The sequence below is a fragment of the Hyaena hyaena genome, unplaced genomic scaffold (assembly GCF_003009895.1).
Source record: "Hyaena hyaena isolate Hyena2069 unplaced genomic scaffold, ASM300989v1 scaffold_588, whole genome shotgun sequence".
Classification (NCBI taxonomy): Eukaryota; Metazoa; Chordata; class Mammalia; order Carnivora; family Hyaenidae; genus Hyaena; species Hyaena hyaena.
In genome coordinates, this window is record NW_024081222.1 from 882,072 (window position 1) to 904,613 (window position 22,542).

The 22,542-nt window shown below is 43.8% G+C and overlaps 1 protein-coding gene across 7 annotated transcripts in view; it reads left to right on the plus strand.

The window, feature by feature from the left end:
- FARS2 (phenylalanyl-tRNA synthetase 2, mitochondrial) overlaps positions 1 to 22,118 on the plus strand; it is a 609,022-nt gene extending 586,904 nt beyond the window's left edge. For all 7 annotated transcript variants that reach the window (XM_039256852.1, XM_039256849.1, XM_039256850.1 and 4 more), the window contains one exon: positions 21,830 to 22,118. In XM_039256852.1, the coding sequence (XP_039112783.1) occupies positions 21,830 to 21,968 (139 nt within the window). In that variant the 3' untranslated portion in view covers positions 21,969 to 22,118. The remainder of the gene's footprint in view (positions 1 to 21,829) is intronic.
- Positions 22,119 to 22,542: the final 424 nt, after the last annotated feature.

Sequence of the window (22,542 nt, forward strand, 5' to 3'; positions counted from 1 at the left end):
TTACTTCAGGTGAAAAGAACAGTATGTTTGGTACAAAGGGTGCTGCCAGATAAACGCAGGAAACATAAAGAGAAAATAATCTTGAGAGCTTCAGGAATCACAGCCCTTGCGGCTAATGTGCTATAAGAACTCGACATTTTTCCTTACCAAGAACAGTGGGGAAGGAGGTCAGCACCAGGCATCATAGCCACAGGCAAGAATCAGGGGTTAAGAGTAAAACTGAAAATAAAAAGAACCAGCCTTCATTATTAATGTATGCCAGCTAAGTGTACTACATACAATATATCATTTTGTCTTAATAATTTGACTCAGGCTCAGAGAGGTTCAACAGCTTGTTACAGGACACAAGACTTGTCGTTGACAGAGCCTGGAACAGTAATGAAAAATAAGTTGGTTCAACTACTGTCTGCCATTACTGAGTACTTTTTATTCACCTATTCAGCAAATACAAAGTCAGTGCTGCCTATGAGTGAACACTGGATCCTCACTACTTTGCTTTTTGACTTGCATGTGGTTAGCCTGAAATAATAACAGATTGTGTTTGTGACATTTTGAGAAGGACCAATAAATAGCATCCCTCCTCTTTACTGAACTGAGATACAATTAAGAAGTAGATACAGGAATCAGACAGGTGAAGATCAAAATAAAGTTTTAATATTGGTATATGGTTGGGCTCCTTAATTACCTTCCCTGAAATCCACTCCCTACCTCCGTGGGTGGGCAGATATCCATAGGTTGGGCTGGTACAAAAGGCAGAGCCCTGCACAGGCTGAGACCCTCAGGCCCAGCCCTCTTCCTTTCCTTCCATTCAGACTAATCCCTCCCCTGAGGGAAGGGTCCTAGGCAGGGGAGTTGTATGTGAGGTGCTCCTTGAAAAACCAGTGAGAAGATTGTATGACTTCCCCTGCAGACCCAGCCCCACACGTGGTGAGCCCAGCACGACCTGGACCTCAGCCCCTCAACCCTCTTGATCAGACAGGATCTCAGTACACTGGGAAATGAGTAGCAAGAAGACGTGGAGGCATTTAGATACACATTTGCAGGAAGCTTGGCTCTGACGGAGAAGCAAGAAATAAAAGAACCAGAGGAGATCTCTTGGAAAGAGTTTCTTTAAGATGGACATAGGCATCTCTAAATACTGGTGGGAGGGCAGGGAAGGCACAGAGAGAGGAGAGCCGCAGATACAGGAGAGAGAAAGCATCCTTGGTAGACCAGGCCCCCCAGAATTTGGAGACCATAGAATGCATATCGCCCTGCTGGGGTTCAGCTGTCAGGAGGAGGCAAGTCAGTAGAGGAAGAGGAAAATGATGGTGTGAATGTGAATGCTGGTGAGAGCAGGCCTGGTGGCAGGGAATTGAAAGGGTTTCTTGTGACTTTTTATTTCTGCCTGGGAAGGAAGGCACAATCGTTTAAAAGATGACTATTCGGGGGCACCTGAGTAGCTCAGGCCAGTAAGCCTCTGACTTTGGCTCAGGTCATGATCTCATGGTCCGTGAGTTTGAGCCCTGTGTTGACAGCTCAGGTTTAGATTCTGTATTTCCCTCTCTGCCCCTACCCCCTCAAAATAATAAATAAATATTTTAAAACTTTAAATAACAAAATAAAAGATGAAGGGGAGCCTCAGTGGCTCAGTCAGTTGACCGTCCGACTTTGACTCAGGTCATGATCTCATGGTTTGTGAGTTCGAGCCCCACGTTGGACTCTGTACTGACAACTCAGAGTCTGGAGCCTGTGTCTCCCTCTCTCTCTGCCCCTCCCCTGCTCATGCTCTGTCTCTGTCTCTCACAAAAGTAAAATAAACATTCAAAAGAAAAAATAAAAAATGATTATTCAAGGGCTCTTTCAACTCTCCAACTGATCCCTAAACATCTCTCTTGATGAACCAATTTTTATAGGACTTCAAAGTCTTCACCATGTTGGGTATTGCCTTACTAGACACCCTATTGACTCAACCTAGAACTTTTTCCTTCCTTTTTCACACTGAGGAAACTTCATAAACACAGTAAGTTAGGTGAATCCTAAGAGGCTAGGCTGGAATCCTAATACCTTTGCAATGTTGCTTCTGGGTGTAGAACATGTATTCTGGGTACAAACTCACTGTCTTATAAATGGTATTTGGAACATAACTCTCCATAAGGGATCTCATCCACCCCCCTTTAGTGATTTTAACAATTTGGGGAAATTATAGAACAAGTTGAGCCTCCTGGGTATGTTGGTGGAGAGAGGAAAACCAGGAATAGCCAATGAAGTGACTTATGCTAATAGATTTTCAGCTTCTAGTTTATCAGGCAAATAGCATCTTGCAGCCCAGGGATCAGGTGCTGCTGTCATGGACACTTGATAGTTGATGAATATGAAAATGCAGCAGTTCCCAGCATGCAACTGACAACTCTTTCCTATTGAGCAAAGCAAGCTAAGGAGTGATCCATTATGTGAACTGCCTTCAGTTCTGTCTTCACCAGCATTCATTCCAGTGAGAAATCCTTTAACAGGGAGTCAGTAAATCTAATTCCAATCATGGATCCTTCCAAAGCTTCTAAAGTGGAACATCTCCCCTCATGCCAGCTCCAAATTACAAAGCAGATGAATAAATGCTTCTCCCCCTGCCTGTTTCCGGCTCAAGGGGTGAGCCCGATGGAGGCCTGAGGTGGCGTGCAGTGCCTCCCACCCTGGGCTGCACTCAGGAAGACAGTCACATCCAAGGACCCTCCACTCCCCGCACCCTTGCTCGAGGCCCCACCCAGGCACCCACCTTAGACATGCCATGCACAAAGTTACTGCTCATTTGCGGTAAGCCATTAGTAGCACAAAAGAGAAATTTCTCCGAATTTCTTCCATTTAAAAATGATTTCTCCCGCCTGGGGTTGTGCCACAATGCCCTAGCAAACGTTTTTTTTGTTTTGTTTTGTTTTGTTTTCATGGCATAATGGTAAGTTTCTCCCACTTATCATCCTATCAATTCTGGAAGATAAAAAAGTCCTTCCACCAGCCCTGCCCAGTGGTGGTTTTGTGAAGGGCCAGGCTCATTTCATCTCTCTTTTGTGATGTGCAAAGATCCCCAGAAAGGAATGATCAGTGACTTATATGAAATACCTGAGCTTCTTCTCGCTACCCTCCTTCTCCAAGATGTGATAACCAGTCCATCAGGGCTCTGGGCTCTGTGTATTTCTCTCCCCTGTCCCCACTAGAAATCTGTGTTGAGTTAGAGCTAAATCATGGGACACATTTAATTAAAAGACAAATGGCAAAATAAGGTTGTGGTGGAGGCTTTCTAATTGTGGTCTGTTAGATTTTAATTACTCGTTGTAAATTGTGAAAGCCAATCCCCTGCGTGTCTTCGCGCACTCCTGTTCTTTTTAATCACAAAGAAAGTGTTCTCAGCTGCTGACAGGATGGGCCTCATCAACTGTGCAGAGCAACTTGATCTTAGCCGATGGTGACTCAGCAACTTGCTAAATCCAATTAGCAGTTTGGTAGCTACTTACTCAGAAGGACCATAGTAAAGCCTGGCTTCAGACACCGCAGACTACTGGATCTGCCAGCCACTGTCTGCTTGTTTGTAAGCAACAGTTTTCATGGCCAGGGTGCAGTAGGACAGATGCTGGGTGCCACAGTGAACTAGAAATGTGCTTGCTCCCGGGTCCCAGCTTTTCATCCATCCTGACGTGTGATAGATACATAAGCACTTAGAGACCTCGAGTGCGGGAGCCAGAGATCCTAGTGACCATCTAGTCCACACGAAGGAACTGAGGCCCAGAGATATTAGCTGCTTGTTCAGGATTACCTGAGTGTTTAGGGGCAGGACTAACAGCACAGAACCCAAGCTTCCTGATACCCCACATGTTGCTGTTTCCCGGTGCCCCCCAATTCTCTCACCCAGAGCCTCATCTTAGAAAAGGGGCAGCGAGGTGTCCTGGAGAGGTCCCAGACTCTGCCCCAACTAGCAGAGCAGGTGAGGTGGGCAAGTCACACAACCCCTCTCTCAGTGTCCTTATGGTTACCATGGGAGTAATGCTCTATAAGAGAGTTTTAAGAAGTATGTAAGATAGTATACTCATAGTATACTAGAAAAGTATATTGTAGTATATGATAAAAGTCTTTAGCACTTTTTAAATAAAAGTGCCCAAAAGAAAGTAGCAACACAGCACCCAGAAGTCCCTTGGATCTGGATCTGGGGGCACTGAGACAGAGGGAAAGAGAGAAGGGCAGAGAGAGTACATGTGTTGCAAGGAAACATTATGAATCAAAGTCACTTCTGCAAACACTGAAACAAGCAGGTGGCCAGAGGGGTTTCTGCTTTGGACATCAGTTTATTTGGTGGATAACAAGGAGAAAGGGTGCCCCCTCTGGCATGTTTGCCTGAAGGCCCAAGGTTAGCCTTCTACCGCTATTCCAGCTGCAGAGTTTTCTGCTCAGTCTCCACCAGCCAGACATTAGATCCCTCCTTGGACTCGTGTCTGTTTTGTGAGTTACTGTTTTTCTCATTGGAATAGAGACTAAGGTGAATGGGTGTCTTTTAATGAACTGCAGAAAAGGTTGGCCATGGCACAGAGCTGTCAGGAATCCAGGCTTTTCTTTTGCCTCCCCCTTCTCTCCCTGTTAACATGCACACAGATTTCATGGCTTTGTCCTATCTGTTGAAAAGAGAACAGCAGATCTGTCTTTTCTCTCTGCTCTACTTTGACGTTTACTGTGGCCAGAGGTAACTCCAGAAAGTGGTTTTAAAAAACAAAACCAACCAGGATATATCTTCCAAATCAACTAGAGTCAACACAGTGTTTCATAGAGACTTGCCAGCCACTTCCCTACAGTGTTAACTCAGCAAGCATCATGGTGATGTTAACAGAGGACCTGCTTCAATGTCATGTAATCGGAGGTGCTCAAAGGCCAGGAATAGTGTGGTGGTAAGTGTATAGTACTTAGCACTTGGCACCCAATAAATTTCTGTTGCTATTAATGCTCTTGTTTATTTTTCTCTTTTCCAGTAAATCTGGGGACACATCACTTTTTTTGTTAATCTAAATAAATGTATGTACTGTTCGTTAAATCAATTAGCAAAGGTCATGATGCTAATACTAATTATAATAACTACTATCTCTTATTAAGTATTTATTTTGTGCCAGGCACTATGTTCAGTACTTTATACATATATCTATAAAGTATGTTCTTAGCCCCACTTAAAGATTTTAAGAAGCAGGCTTACAGAGATTCAGCAACTTTCCAGAAAAAAAAATCACACAAAGTGTGTGCTGAAAGCAGGTGTGTATGACCAGAGCAGGAGCTCTCTCGGTTGTGCCACGTGGCTTCACAGTGTGTTTCCACAAGTAGTCAGCTTCTGTGGGAAGCCTAGGACTGATGGTAACGACCAGAGCAGATCAGCTTTCCTAAGCTACTTACTCCAACTCAGAGCAATTCTGGGAGTACCATCTAAGAAGGGGGCTATCCCTGAAAACTGGGACATCTCAAACCTAGGTTTTACCTGGTTGTGATCTAAGCCATCATACTACTGTTGCTGGCTTCTCACATCCACTTTCTTTTTGAATTCAGTTTCCTTCCTAAAAATATACTTTCCACAGGCCTTTCATTGAAGGTGTTGAGTGGCAAACTTTCTCATTTTGTCCCACTTTGTCTGAGAGTGGTTTTATTTTGCCATTATTCTAGAATAACAGCTTAGCTGAGTACAGTTAATATAAGTTGACATTTGTTGGTTTTATTCCATTACCTCCTGAACTCTTTGTAGGTATTGAGAAGTTGCCTGCTTCTTTCATTGTTCCTTTGTAAATTCTGTATTTTTCCTCTCTAGTTGTTTTCAAGGTCATCTCCTTGTCTTAAGCATTCTGCAGTTTCATTACAATGTGTCTGGTCCAGCCTTTTTTTCTTGTATCCCATCCAGAATTTACTGTGCTTCCAGAGTCTGGGGATTTCATCAATTCTTGATGAAATCGGAAGACTCTTGCTGTTATCTTTTCAGATATTGCCTCTCCTTATTCTCTCTATATTCTTCTGACACTCATATTCCATCCTGTGTTTCTTACCCTCTCTCCTCTATTCCATTTCTGTACTTCTTTCTTTACTGCATTCTAAAGAGCTCCTCAGATCTGCCTTCCAGATTACTAATTCTTCATTCAGCTGTGTCTAATCTGTTGTTTTAACCTCTCCACCGGTTTTCAAATTATAAATGTTTTTATTTCTCTACATTTTTATGTAGGCCTATTTCATACCTGCTGTTCTCTTTTCATAATGTTCTTTTATATGGTTCTTTTATGTCTTTAAGTATTTGGAGAATTTTCAAATGTTTGAATCCATTTTTAAGCATTTTAAATACTCTTTAGGTTGTTCTTGTATCTGAAATTCGTGGGGCTACTGATCCTTCTGTGTTTTTTATGTAATGACTCAGGCATATAATGAGTTATTTCCTTATGTGTTCTGTAATTTTTGACTATGAGGTTATGTTCACTGGAGCTTTACCTGAAGTGATCCCATGTAGTTAACCTTCTCTCCAGAGCTGTTCTTCATTTTCTTCTGCCAGGCATCCTGGGGTTAGCCCCATTCCAGGACCAATTTTATGTTGACTTCTCAGCTTGAGGATCCGAGACATTGTATACTTTGGATCCAAAAGCCTCATGTGACACAAACCTGGAATTTTGATTCTCAGGGTAGACTCCTTTGCATTGTTTTCAGAATCTAGGCAGAGACAAGATTCCTTTGCCCTTCTTTGTGCTGAGGACATATTTTTTCTTAGTCTACTGTTTTATTAAGGATGCAGTACTTTAAGGTACCAGCTTTGTGCAGGAATCCAATTGCTTTTACAATTCCAACTTCTTGCTTCGTGTGGACCAAAGATTTCATCTCTATTCCCAGGCGGACAGCAAAATATAAACTCTGGGTTACAATAGCCAATATTGCTCACTGCTCTAGGCAGCTGAAGCATTCGGGAGATTTTCCCTTGCTTTCATATTATTTATTTAGCTATTTGCTTTTTTTTTAAGCCAGTGTTCTTATATGTTATTCAACACATCTGGGAGTATATAGCAGTAGGCTCTTTATTTTATTCTGTCATCATTCTGGGACCTTCCTCACTCACTGCTATTTTATACTGAGCTAATTGTCATACATAGAAGAGACATACATACTCTTTGGTTACCTGTCTTAGCAATCTGTCCAAAGCACACACTGCCCAACTCTGCACACTCATTCCTTTGCCTGGCAAAAAAAAAAAAAAAAAAACAGCATGAAATAAGGGAACGTAAAGATGTTGGACCACATTAGTTGCTTCTTCAAGGCATGACAGTGTGTCACATTGCCCCATGAGCCTACAAATTGAGGTGTCTTGATACTTTGCCTTTGAAATTAACCCATGGGCACTCTTATCAAATCTTACCTATAATTATTTATAATGGATAGATTTCAACTTCAGAAGATTGATAATGTTTCTCTTCAGTAACCAGCAATATAAGCTTGATATCATTTTTTGAAGTAAGAAAATACTTGTTTTCACTGAGTTTGAAAATGGACAACTGTAATTCAATTATATTTTGAAATGCTTTATTGCCTCTGACTCTTACTTTATTGGTACTTTCTTCCAAGTTGCTCACAATGCTTTGCTCACATGACTTCAGCTTTTTCCTAACTAAGGGACTCATCAGGAGCAAGTAACATTGCTTCTGTTTTATTGAGACCTAGAGAGGTCAATGGTTTTATCCAAGTAGCAAAGATATCTAGACCACCAAAAACGCTGTGTTGAACTGACCCACCTCCCTTGCCTGAAGCAAAATTGTTTTTTCATGGAAGTACATTTTAGTGCTATTCCCTCAAGTTTCATCAAGGAAACAGCCTTATGAAACTCAGCTACTGCCTTGAAATAGTGATATGGTCGAGACGTTGGCTACTAATATCAGACAATATCCCCATCCCAGGATTAAAAGCATAGATTTGGAGGCCATTGGACACCCAAATTATAATCCTGCGTCTGTTACCTACTATTTGAGTGACCTGGGCAAGTCACTTTTAACCTCCCTGAGCTATAGTTTCCTCATCTGCAAAATAAGCGAAATAATTCCATTATGATATGCTGGATAAGAATTAAATGAGGTATTGCATGTAGGCATACTTAGTGATCCATAAATCATAGTCATTATTAATCAGAAGTTCCCTGTGTGGAGCCCCACCTGAGGAATTTCTTTTAGAATATTATGTTGAGGTATATTTTGCTTCCTTAAAGAACTGTGGTCTTTTCTCCTCTCAGACAGTACAAACCATGGAAGTGATAAGGCTTTCTTTTCATTTTGTTTGCACATTCTAAAAGCAAGGGTTCAACTCACAACCTGCAGGTCTGGGCTCTATGTTCTCTAGGTTTGATTGTGTCTTCATCAGTCTCATACTCTCCCTTATTCTGGTTTTGTTTGTTTTTATTTTTATTCCCTCCGTATTTTCTATTAATGGTGAGGATAAAGTGAAACATTACAGTGCCTAGCAATGAGTACGTAATAGATCATTCTTCCCTTTAAAATGTTTCCTTTCTTCTTTCACCCTCTTTCTTCACACCTCCTATAATTTCTCTGCTAAGTAATGTTTGCTAATGAATTTCTTTTCTCCTGTTTTGTGACAAAGTCCTAGTCCTATTTCTGAAAGCATCCTGTAGTTTAATTGGTTACTGTGATATCCCTGTTTAAAAGTCATTAATGGTGACATTAACAGGCTGAGCAGAGTGTGCCTAGGACAAAAAGATGAGCAGACCTGATTGAAAAAGGAAACAAGCGCCCACAAATTCTAGCTGTGGCCCTCCCTAAGTCCTTCAGCTCCCTGGGCCTGTAGCTGGCTCTGCGGAAGGAGGTGACAGTGTCCACCTGTCAGGATTGCCCTGTGGATCTCAGCCAGTAAGATCTTGTGGGTCTGAGACTCTGGAAGCTGCATCACTTTATAACTGTTAATTTCTATTACTGTTGCTACTATGATTAATAACAAAGTATCTTCAATTTTACAAAGACTATGTGATGGCAAAGCCCAGAGCTTTCTTTAATTTTATCAACATGTAGAATTTAAGCACTATTTTCATATAGGTGTTACAGATTTCTGTCAGTATGGTTTCCTCATGTTAAATTTTCAGGGGAATAGATGGTCTGAGATAGTTGTGTCCTTCTCTAGACGATAAAAATAAATCCATTAGGAACATCCATGACTGTGGTATGACTATAACGTAGTACACCGGGCCATTCCAGCAGCTTGACTTCAAGTAACACTATACTTGCCAAGTGGTCCGTGTTAAAAGCTATATGATGCTGTTTTGTATTAAAAAATTGTTTGGAACTCTTTTTTTTTTTTTTTAAGAATTTTTATAGGACCAACAATAAGCCATATCAGAAAAGGTATCTTGTTTACTGTATGGCTGTGCTTCCTTTTAGCACTTACGAAATATTAGTCAATTAGATTACCATTTCTCCCCAATTTTAGCACTAAATGTTGCTTGGTCATTTGCAAAGATGAAATCTCCCTTTTATTATGATATATGTAAATAGTCATTTGTTTACAAAGCACTTTAAAAACCTACTAACTATTTATAACACTGGAAGGCAGTTGTAATTCCTTCTGTAAAATATAGAAACTGAGGCTCAGAGCCATTAAAGGACCTGCTAAGTCACTTGTCTTAGTGATAAGCTCTCAGATAAGAACCCAGGTTTCTAACTTTGCAGCCTGTCTGCTCTCTGCTATATCTTCCTGGATTTATGCTCCATGGAAGCAAGGATTTCTCTTTATGTAGAAGAATGTGTTCCCCCAAATGAGCTCCAGTTGTATTTTAAGCAAATTTCACTGGGATTTGTAAATTTTCAGATGAATTCAGGCAAAGCATTCACTGCCTCTCTGAGCTTTGCTTCTGATATAGAATCTGGGGTGGGTTGTTTTTTTTTTTTTAAGTTTATTTATTTATTTATTTATTTTTGAGTGAGAGAGGGAGTGGAAGAGGGGCAAAGAGGGAAGGAGAGAGAGAACCCCAGGAAGGGAACCCTATGCGGGGCTCTCTCAAAAACCATGAGATTATAACCTGAGCTGAAGTTAGACACTTAGCCAACTGAGCCACTCAGGTGCCCCTGGGATGGTTTTTAAATTTCCCTCCTTGGAGCTTTGGGGATTCTGATGAGCCACCGGGGAATGAGGCTGCTGTGTGCAGGAGGCAGAGGCCAAGTGCATGGGATCCTCAAGCCCACTTTAACTAAAGTAGCTTTGCTGTGAGCTGTGCTATATATACCATGTAATTTAGAGGGAACAGTTGAAGGATGTAACACGGGAGAGAGATGGGGGTTCTGTTGCTTAAGAAAAAAGGCCTAAACTATGGGATTCTCAGATGATGGTGTTCATAATAACCTGGACTGAGCCCATGAAGGTTTCACCTGCATGACATGCAGAATTGTTTTCTCCATGTTATAAACATGAAAACTGAGACCTGGAGAAGGTAAGAAATCTGACCAAGATCACGTGGCTCAGAGGAGGAGCAATTAGGATCTGAACTCAGATCACAGGGCCTTTACCAGGCCTGTGATCCCTTTACATGCCCTCCCCTTTACCAGGAATTGCTCCGATCACCACCCTCACCTTCGTTCTCCTAGGTCGTTCCTACCCTCTGTGGGGATCTCAGCTCACTAACACTTGCACAGGGAACCTTCTCTGACCTACTCATCTAAGTTAATTGCCCTTTTATGTAGCCTCTTGTACCTCTTCTTCAAACCCAGTAGTAGTAGTTGCAGTTTACATTTCTTTGTAATTCTTTGATTAATGCCTGGATCTTATGCTAGACTGTGAGCTTCATGAGGTCAGGTTTGTTTTGTTTTGTTTTTTGTTCCATAATTTGGTTCTCAATACTTGGCAGGATACATGATATATATTGGATATTCACTTCATCTGTTGAATGAATAAATGGATGGATGGATGGATGGATGGATGGATGGATGGATGGATGGATGGGCGGGCAGATGCATAGACCGACAGACGTTTAGCCTCAAAGAGCAATGTTAAACATTACATGTGCTACCCCTGACTCTGACTATCAGTGATCCTGGGAGTCCCCCACTAGGGCTGTTCATGGAGCAGAACTGAGGACCAATGAGGAGAAACATAGGAAATGCTTGTCAGCTCATTGTAAAGGGGAGCTTGCTCTCAGCCTGTGCTGGAGAAACCTGTAATGGTCTGCCCCAGAAGTTACTCTAACATAAAGCTTTGTAGAAGGAGCTCAGGCCTGGGACAGAAAATCTTTAAGGCTCCATGCCTTGGATTCTGTGATTCCATAAAACATGTTGCTTGTATAGTGAATCCTTAATCAAGATATCACTATTATATTCCAGCCTAGAATACTATGAATAGTGGGAGCTCATCCTGCCAACCAAGTCCCTATTTTGTCATTCTCTCCCTCAATCTCCCACTCACTATTTGTCAAGAGATGGTACTATTAATTAGACTAAGAGAGTCCCTCCTCAAAAGCATTTGCAATATAACTATAAGTCATTTGAAATGTATATAAATTTCTCTTTCCTAATACTTCCTTCCTAATTATCTAGACACTGAGTCTTCTTGATACAGTCTGCACATTTCATCCATTACTCACTAAAGAAATATAAGCTATACAACATAACACAGTTTTGGGCAATTCTACTCTTAATAATGGGATTGAGGATAGATCTATAGCATACTTCTTGGTTGGGTGGCTATTTATATCAGATGGGGGAACATGGGTGACAGTCAGCTGAGTGTCCAACTCTTGATTTCGGCTCATGTTGTCATCCCAGAGTCCTGGGATTGAGCCCTGTGTTGGGCTCTGCATTGAGCCTGCTTAAGATACACTCTCTTTCTTTCTCTCTTTCCACACCACCCCGCCCTCCAACTTCCTCTTCCCTGATCACACTTCTCTCCCTTAAAAAAAAAAAAATTACCAGATTGGTGACATAATATACCATAATATATGAGTAATCCTCTGTTGTTTGGGGGGCGGGGGGGTGAGATCTGAAGTTCACTGCGGACCATACTCTAGATAGATAAAACTGCCCAGAGCAGTATAAGGCACTATAGAAACAAGATCCTGGACTCTGTTGTTTGGTTGATTGCTTAATGATGGATTTTCACTTGAGGCTTCTTAGTAACATAAAACCCTCCTCTATAATCTCCATCCTCCACCATGCAGCCTCCTACCCTACAACTCCTGTACTGTCTACAACCAGACCAGCCACTCTGAACTACTCACCTCTCCTCAACCTGTCCATGCGTGTTCATGATTCTGTCTGTGCCTTTGCAGAAATGACCCTTCCCTCTTATGGGGTCCATCACTTCCTATACCTGCTGTGACCAAAACTGGCTTCCTGCTGTGGTTGTATACAGCCCTCTCCCAGCAAGCAGATTGGGCATCCTCTGGATAGCTCTTCACTGGACCATTTATACCTGTAACATATACTCACCAACTCAGCGTTGAAATAAATGGAAGAGGAAAAAGATATAAGGAATGCCCCTCGGCCAGTCCTTATGTCATTTTGCCAGCTAGATGCAACCCCTTGGCCTTCACCTGCAAAATTCCTGATCATACTTTAAGATCTAAATCTAATCTCATCTCCCCTGCTAATCTTTCTCACTGCTAAATTACTTAGAATCTGTGTTGTTCATTTAACATTTAGTGTGAATTGCTTTGTCCTGTTGGTATCTTTTCATGTATAAATGCCTTAAGCCCCAAATAGATGGTAATGTAGCCTAATCCTTCTTTGTATTCTTTTCGGGCACTTCTTCCCCCTCACAACACCACTGAGCTGTGCACAGAACAGCCACTCCATGAATATTTGTGGATTGATCAAGCAATTCGTATTTTGTATCTTTCACAATGTCTGCCTCATCACAGGATAAATAATTGCTAATCAATTGATTGAGTTGGAAATGTAGCACTTCACCCACCGCAAATCTTCTGTTTTGTAATGTGAGTCATCCACCAAAGTGTCAACACGTTTGGGAAGCTGCCATGTAACAGTAGAAGAGTTAAAGTTAGCTCTGTTGACTCTGGCTTGGCAGATTATGCCAGGGAGAAAAATAAAACCTCTTCCAAATTTTCCATGCAACCAAAAAGCACAGAGCTTTGGAAATCTGTGCAAAATAAGCCATTACTCCAAGTTTGTTAGAAACGTATGAGGATGGCTTGGAAGATCAGGAAATCATGGAAAAGAATTGTTCAAATATGGTCAAACTCTGTTACAGCATTAGGAGCAAGACATCGTAAAAATTCATTTGTATGAAACGCAGGGCAGCTTAGGAGCCAGGTTAATGAAGTCAAAGTGAGCCTTGTGGGGAGGGTGGGAAGCAACCACATGGGTGTCTGCCACATGGGTGTCAGTGACCTGGTAGCGTTTTTGTTGTTGTCTTTTGTTTGTTTGTTTTAAATGTAAATGTGAGTTCCTCCATTCCTAGTTATATTTAACTAGGTTATTTGGGCCAACTCTCCTCCTTAAAAATTTTTTTTTATTTTAATAAACATAATGTAAAATTCACCATGTTCACCATTTTTAAGTGTCTGGTTCTATGGCATTAAGTACCTTCATACTGTTGCACAGCCATCACGCCATCCACCGCCTGGTCTTTTCCATCTTCCCAGACTGAAACTCCATCCCCATTAAACACTAACTCCTCCTCCTCCCTTTCCCCAGCCCTTCACAAACACCCTTCTACTTTCTGCCTCTGACTTCACTACTCTAGGGACCTTGTATAAGTGGACTTATACATTTGACCTTTTGTGTCTGGCTTATTTCACTTGATATAATTCCAAGTTTCTCCGTGTTGTAGCATGCATCATATTAGGGATCCATTTTTACAGATAAGGAGTAGAAACTCTGGTAATTCATCTAAGGTCACTCAAATCTTTCTGTGTGACCTAAAGTAGAGGCTGTCTAATATTTAGGTATGTAAATAATAATACTGTTAACTATAAGCCTGAACTATGCTAAACACCTAACATATATTATTTTCATGCAGTTTCTTCAAAAAACCCTATGAGTTCATTATCAATGACTTAGAATGAGAATCTGGATCAGAAATTAAGAACTGGCTCAAGGTTAAGGTCCTCTAGCTGGGCCATTGTGGCACTGGCTAGTCTAGATCTTGTGCCCCTCCGTAAGAGATTCTATTAGATAATTTCCCCAAAGCAATTATTTTCATATATACATGCATGTGGGGACCAAGAACATGGGCCCCACTCCCTAGGAGTCAAGAGCGTGGACACCGTCACTCCTAAGGAACTTAGCATGAGACACTCATTGGGAAATACCAAGAGAAGATACAGGATTGATGGGAATAAAACCCTGGGGGTGGTTGGAAACTTCCCTGAGGACTTGACAAGTGTTTGATGTGAAAAAGCATTTCTTTCCTGCAAAACGTGCCTCTCTGAGGAGCTCTTAAGTTGCCACCACGCGAGATGATGGAGTTGGGCAGGGGGCGGAGGAGGCAGGTTTGAAAGCAGCTCTACTCAAGCTGCACCCAGCAAGTTCCTTTTTCCCTGGCTCTGACTCTCCCTCCATCAAGGCCTGGATTGGAGTTGTCTTTCCCAAGGCAGTAACTGTCAGAGGAACCATCTGGTTTGGTTTCTTGTGACTGACTCCCAGGAACAGAAATCCCTCTGGGAAGAAATCGTAACCACAGCAGCAGCAGCGAGAGGCACTGGTGATGCTGGCTAGCTAGAAACTGGGGGGAGGGGGGGGAGGACCCTCGCTTAGAATGGCCCACTGGGGAGTGTCGGGCCTCAGACCTCATTCTGAGAATGAGAAAGGCAGACCTCTTAGTTCTATATGAGGGTGGGGGGCAGGCTAGAAAAGGGTAGTTGATGGAGAGGGGCTGTAAGGTGTTCAGAGTGTCTATTACAAGTTGACGTCCGCCTTCTACAGGAAGACTTTCTCAGTGGGCTCTACCAAGCCATAATCCAACCTCATGAAGCCAACTCCCTTCCCTCTTGCTTTGATCATGAATATCACTAATGCATCTCGTGTTCATGTGTTATCCTGTCAGGAGACTGCCCTCCCTCCGCCCCCCCAGATCAAGGCCTCTTCTTTCATTCCATGCAGGCTTGCAAATGCTGCTGGCTGGCTGGCCCCTTTCCTCTGTATGTACAGAGGTCACACAGACATTGCTGGGGCTTGGACTGGGGCCCAGGTCTCCTGCCTCCCACACCTGTATTCTTTCTTTACATTAAACCAGTGATGCCTCTGTCAGAGAAAACCTCAGACCAGATCATTAGGAAAGTGATACAGAGTCACTGTATGATGTCTTATGATCAGATTTTGTTTTCTCCTCCTTTATATATATATATATATGAAAGGTAAAGAAGAAAAAGTGATGTACTTAGTTTCCAGATGACTTATTTACATGGTGCCTGATTCTGAGCGATAATTCACTCACTAATAAATCACTCTCCCTAACCTGCCCTCCTCACTGAACTTTTCCAGCCACAGCTAACTAATGTGCTCATGCTCTATAGGAAACACCTCTTACCCTTGGCCGCAGGTCAGATTCCAGGCTCACAAAAGGAGGTTTCAAAGAAGCACATAAGAAATACAGTTCATCTTCCTCACAGCGCCATCCCTCTCCCAATGCACCCTAGGAATAAAGGAAGGAGATACGACAGACTGGGGGTTGAGCTCTTGGGGCGGCAGGCTCCAAACATGCCCCTACTCAGCCAGCACAACCCCAGGAAGAGGGTGGTGACCCTCACTTCACAAGGGGTTAAGTAAACTGCCCCAAGTCACACAGAAAGCAAAGGACAGAGTAGGGACCACAGCCCAAATCTCTAGGTACAAACTCTGGGCTCCTCTCCACTCCACCAGGCCCCATTTCACTCTGTATTTTCAGTGACCTTGAACAGATAGTCCCCTCTGTTCTCCATTTCCCATCATCCCGTTCCCTTGCCTGAGTCAACCCCCACCACCACCCCCATGAAAGCACTACGCACCCTCCTAATGGTGTGCAGTGACTTCCTACTGACCTTCTGCATCGTACACACAGGAGACACTATGATTGAACTGGGAAGTACATGTTTTCTTTACTCAGAAAATGGAACCCACCCCAGAGCAGTACCTGGGGCAGGAATTTAGAAAAAGACAACGACCTGAGTAGAAGAGAATCTGTGTAAACTATACCCGTATCCTCTCCATTGTGCAGAAGATAAACAAGAGAGTTATGTGTTATATGTGTGACATTACACGTAACCCATGATGCTAAAAACAAGGAAACATCATGGAGTTGTGTATCCTAAGAAGTGAATGAAATGATCTGGGGTAAGGCTGACCCAGGTGACAGACCAAATGGACGTTTGTCTGTTGAGTAGTCCTAGCATGCATAGGTGGCATCTGCAGTGACTACTGGTCGTAAATGATCTACGCCAGGATGTGTCCAGTACAGCAGCCAAGAACATGAAGTAGCTGCTCCTGTCACAGATGGAAAAGCCAGCCACTGTGGGTGTTGCAGGAGCTGGGCTTTGGCTGCGTCCCATGGACGGGTTTTATTTCACGTTTGGAGCCTGTCTAGTTGCCAGAGTAAACCAAGTGGTTGTGTAATAGAAGTAATCCAACCCTTGCTAGCCCTCAGACCCCTTGTCCTTTCTTTCCAGTGATGCTTAGTTCTTTCAGAGTCTGTTGCTGGCACCCTGTGAACTGGAACACAGCCAGTCACCTAGCAGTACTTTGATACTTGTTAGTTTTATCACTTATTTGGTCAGGAAGAAAGAAAGAGCTAGGGCAGGATTCCTCTGAAATATGTATGATTTTGATAATCCTCGACTAATCCAGACTCGATCATACACAGCACCCAAACATCCCCTTCCATAGGTTTAAGGTTAGTTTGTGCTTCAGGAAAAGGAGGCATGAAAATACAGGCTCCCTGGCCCCTGGTGCACCCACCATTCAGCCCAGCTCTTCCACCTGCCCACACGGGGGCTGCCCCTCAGTTCCTGGGGGTAGGGGTCAGCCGGGCACACACAGGACAGCAGAGTACAGCACACCTTGACAGTCACACCAGAGCAGGGAATAGGACCCAAGGAGAACTGAGTTTCAGAAAAAGTTCTGAGTGGTGTTTCCAGCTTCATGAGCCAGGCTGGATCTCTGAAAATGAGAACTGAAGGGAGACCAGTTAGGAAAACAAAAAAGGTGGTGGGCTGGTCAGAGTAGTGAACCACAGCATCATTCGGACTCCGCCATGCATGGGCAAGCGTGGGCCGTCGTGTGTCCTTTTTCTCACTAGCGGTAAGCCCCTAAGTAGGCAGGATGATCTGGATCCCTTTTGTAGCCCCTGGAGAGCCTAGCGCCGTGTTACACGAGTAGCACCACATAGATGCTCACGGAGAAGCCCCAGAGGGAAGAGTTGTTTGCTGAAGGAGGATGTGAGATGCAAAGTGCAGCATGGCTGATTACAATGCAGCACCAGCCCCATCGTGGCGATAAGGGGAACAGTCCTCCACTTGGGCTCCCTCCTGGACCTCTGCAGATGTCTGCAGGACCTCTGCAGACCTCTGGTCCTCAGATGTGAGCCTGTTGGGTCAGGGCTCCCCTCACTTGCTTACCTCTGTCTAGCTCAGTGACTGGAACATGCTATTGAAGGACTGAATCAATCTCTGAGTAGACCAGTGATAAGTCCTTGAATCTCAAACATTTTCAGGTTCTCACTCTAAAATCTTTGTTAAAAATCCAAGCTCTAGCCAGTGACCAATTCGTTTTAGCCACTATCCCAATTCTGTGAAATTCCAGCACCAAAAGAATTGTTTAGACTCTTTCTTCAGACCCACTGTAATGACATTTGCCCCTCAAACTCCATAAGGGGGTATTCTCATTTCTTCTGCCTATGAGTAGAAGCTATCAAGTACAGAAGAGAGAATTATCAGTGTAGTCTCTTCTCTCTTTCAGTGAAGGTTTCTCATCTGAAGGCTGTGCCCACGTGAGTCTGGCAGGAAGGCTATGGCAGCTTCACACTGCCCATCCTGCTGTAGGGGGATGGGAGCCATGACTGCACCCCTCCCCAATCCCCCTCTCATGCTCTCCCTGCAAGCCCTCTTGATTTCCCACAACTGATCAGCTTTGCAGCCTGCCTTTTAATGGCTCCATAAGTAGGAAAGACCTTTTTTAAAAAGCATCACTGTTCCAGAGCTTCCCATGTCACAGTTATGCCTCATGTCTGGCTTCTGCCCTCTGTTAGTCAAAGGGCAGAGCTAGAAAGGAACGTGGGCTTACTCATTCTCTTCCTTGAATAGAAGGATTAAAGACTATTCCCTTCTCAGTAACTTGCAAGCCCTGTCACTTCTTAGAGGAGGTTAGGGTAGAAGGAAGAGGCTGGAGAAGGGAAAGGAAGACAGGAGGAATGTGGTAGATCACTCAGGCATGGTAGCTAATATTGGGCTCTGAAACCAAACTGCCTAGTTTCCTTGTGTGTGTTTGTAATGAGGTGAAAATTAACCATTTTTGAAGTGGGCAGGTCATTGGCATTTAGGACATTCTCAATGTTAGGCAACCACATTACCTATCTAGTTCCAAAGCATTTTCTTCACCCCAAAAGAAAACCTCATGGCCACTGTTAACCTTCAAACTACCCATTATCTTACCAGCAAAAGATATGCTTATTTAGGAATAACATTCCAGAACAAGCCAGCTATAGCACAATCATAGGCAAATCCAACAAACACAAGAGAAGAAGATTATTTTATAGAGAAGAAGGAGGAAGTTGAGAGGGGTCATTTTGGACAAAAGTCCATTGGAGAGAAGCAGGAGTTCAGGGTGATGACAGTTTCTCACTGGCTGAGTTGCAGGGGTGGTCGATCTCCTGTAGGAGATACAGTCTACGTCCTTCCCTGTTGGGACCTGTAATTGATGATTGCTTCCTGTTGAGAGTCTTCTATTGGGGTCTGTGATTGACACTTCTGTTGGAGTCTGTAGTTGACACTTCTTGTAATTTACATTGAGTGGAAGGGCTCTCCCTTGTAGGCTCCTCTTCTAGCATCCCAGTCCCCTTTATTAATTTTCACACCATTAAACAGTTTTTTCTACCCATACCTCCTTCCCCCACCCTCTGTCAATCGCCAGTCTGCTTTCAATCATATGGATTTCCCTATTCTGGATATTTCATGTGAGTGAAATCATGCAGTATGTGATCTGTTGTGTCTGGCCCCTTCACTTAGCATATTTCGGGGGTTCATCCACATTGTAGCTTGTATCATTACTTACTTCATTCCTTCAATGACTAAATAATATTCCATTGTACAGGTCCACTGTATGCCTATACTATATTTTATCTATTAATCCATCGATGGCCATATCCACTGTTTGGCTGTTGTGAATAGAGCTGCTATGAGAATTCTCATACAGGTCTTTGTTTGAACACCTGCTTTCAGTTCTTTGGGGTGTATATACCTAGGAGTGGAATGGCTGGGTCATATGGTAATTCCATGTTTAACTCTGAGGACCCACCAAGCTGTTTTCCACAGCAGCTGCACTATTTGCATTCCCACCAGATTGCCTGGTTTCAAATCCAGCCCTGCCACTTAGGAGCTGTGTGAACTTGGGCAAGTTATTTTGCTCTCTGTGCCTCAGTTTCCTTATTTTTATAACCAGGACAAGAATGCAGTGAACTCAGTGAGGTTTTGATGCCTACATGAGTTAATGTCTACAAAGGGCTTACAATGGTTCCCAGTATGTAAGAAGTGCTACATCAATGTTTGCTGCTGCTCTTGTTGAGTGACAGTGAGGGTTATGGCAGATAAAAGGCTGAGAAGCTTTTTGACCACAAAAAGGCCACATTGAGTGGTATAAAAGAATCAAAAGAGCTCTAATTCAGATACTTGGAGTTGATCACTGAGGGCATCCCTCCTCTTGAGAAATCTATCTTCTTAACCTGGTCAGTGATGAGCCGTGAGACCCTTCAGCTCTGTGACCCCGTGGTTCTCAGGGACAGCCCAGTCCTCAAGGATAAGGAGACTTGTGACCAATTGCCAGCCCCACTGCTTTCAGTCCTCCAACAGGCAAAATGAGAACAGGAGTGTGTCCTACCAACTAAAAGCTTCAAAAAGAAGTTTCTAGAAAACAAAAGTAAGTCGTCTTTCTCTCACCAGTGATGTTAGGAAAAGGCAAAGCTGGTTGATTTTCAGTTGAAGCTACTGAATTATCACCAAATATTCTGCCAAATTTTATTTCTCTCAATTTATAAAATTAATCCATATGTTTATGATTCATTTACACCTCACTCATCAAAATGTTTTATAAAAACTGTTTGAATCCCAGGAATCCTTTTGGGGCCTTCTGGGAAGCACATAGAGACAAGATGACAAATTTTTCCCATTCATCCTTGCTTGGGCATCCCAGCGTGTAGAATGACTGTACTATAAGCTCACTCTTCAGCTAGGTATGAGATGCCTGAGTGAACCAATGAAAGCACATACAAACAGTTGCCACAAGGATACTTCACCTCACACTGATATAGCTCTTCATACTTTGCAGAGCCCTGTCCCTTTCTGACTAGGTTTCTGCAACAGAGTGGGAAGGTTGATGATGTAAATGCTATGCTGTTGATTTCTTTCAACAGAGGAGAAACTGAGACCCAGGAAAGGTGTGTCGTGGCCCAGAGGTGAAGGAGCCAGCTGCCGCTGACTCACAAGGGCCTCTGTGTCCCTCCTTGGCACAGGGAATGAGGAGGCTGGCGGAGGAGTCCCTTGCAGTAGGTGCAACTAGACATGGCTGAGCCCTCCTCCCGCAGGCAACCATCACACCCTTGCATAAGGGTTGTGAGCCATATGAGCCATGTGAGACACCAGATCCTGTCACCACACTTACTCAGTAAATGTCAGCATCGTCTTCAAGCCTCTACAATTCCTGTACCCTCCTTTTTGCTCCTTAACTAATTTCTCCTCCTCTAAAATCTTCCATCTCTCAGAAACTCAGGATGTTGCAGCCTTGCTTGATGATGTCAGGTTGGAAAAAAAAAAAAGGCCTGTCCTCTGCATCTGGGGGAGGCAGGGTGGGGTCTTTCTAGCAGCCACAAGAGGCCCAGTGCTGCTGGGTACCACTGGGCTCTACTTCTGCAGTGGACTCTTCTTAAGGACCCCAATAGGGCAGGTCTGGCCCTTCCAGCAGCACCAGGAGACCTGTCCTGTCTACCTGAAACACACAGTTACACCTGTGTGTTCACAGAGAAGTGTGTTCATAGAGCAGCCTCACCAGGCACTGTGGCTTCAAGTGTCTCTGAGGGGACTAAGTCTGCAAAAGGCCCTGCTTCCTGGAACTTGGAAGCATGTCTGTATGACACAACTGTCTCTATGCTTTCCGTGGCCCATAGAGGTGCAAAGAGAGTGATACCCCTCAGCCTTCTAGGCTACTAGAGCCCCCGGAGCCAATCACCACCTTGTGACTGCAGTGTGCCTTCCACATATTTTTTCTGTGATGTGGGAAAGGTGGAGGCATACTGGCCTTGGCTCCTAACCATCTCTGCTTTGCAGAGCCCCCTGAGGAGCCGGCAAAAAGCCCAGAAACCCAGAGACCACCTCCCACCTCTCCAGGGCTTGGCCCAGGAAATCAGACTTGTAAGAAACGACCTACCCAGGGGACTTGAATGCAGCTAGTCCAGCAGGAACCAGCAGTCTTGATTTTCCAAGTCAGTGGCCCCCCACCACCACCTCTCAGGAAGTCTGTAAGAGGTGCAGGCCATTAGTGATGGTGATGTCTCTGTCACGCCACGCCAGTAGGCCCCGAATCTCATCCTGTTCTCCTCTGGTCAGAGCCGGCAACTCTGTTCCCGCAGATGGCAGGCACGTCTGTCCCTCACTCACCTGCCTTTCTCTTCCATTCTCCAGGACACACAAGACCAGCCACTGCTACCGCATCACCTACCGCCACATGGAACGGACCCTGTCCCAGAGAGAGGTCGGGCGTGTCCACCAAGCTGTGCAAGATGCTGCTGTGCAGCTGCTGGGCGTGGAGGGCAGATTTTGATGGTGCTACTTGGACCAGGCTGCAGCCTCTCAGGGCTCCAGGATTCATGAGAGAGAAAAGGATACTGTTTGTAGACTGGGGCATCAGTTATGTTTTGATAAATGGGTCAGTTTTAGGACTTACAGAAAATAAAGGATCGCTCTTGAGAAACTGTTGATGTAGCATCTGTCTTTTATTTGGGAAAAGGGGGAAAATGGAGCAATAATATAAGAGTTGCCTCCCATCCCTCCCATTCCTTTAAGAAATGCTTTGCCCGTTGGCGCTCAGTGTAGTTAATTGGTCCCTGGGTTCCATTAAAGTGTAAACACCAGGCATGATTTCTTGCCTGACAGGCTCTTCCACCCATGTAATGAGTGAAGCCACACAAAGGGACATCACAAACTCCAGACCTCAGAAGATTGTTTGAATCAGCCTCTTGCTTGCTTTCTTGTCTTCATTTTCTGCTTTGCAAAGGGCAGACTTCAAACAGGGCATTAATGAAATGCCAGGAACCCCCTCAAAAGTGAAGGCAGTCACATATCTGCGTGGAGCAGGGTATTCCTTGCTTTTCATAAACCCATGGCTCAGAGTCAGG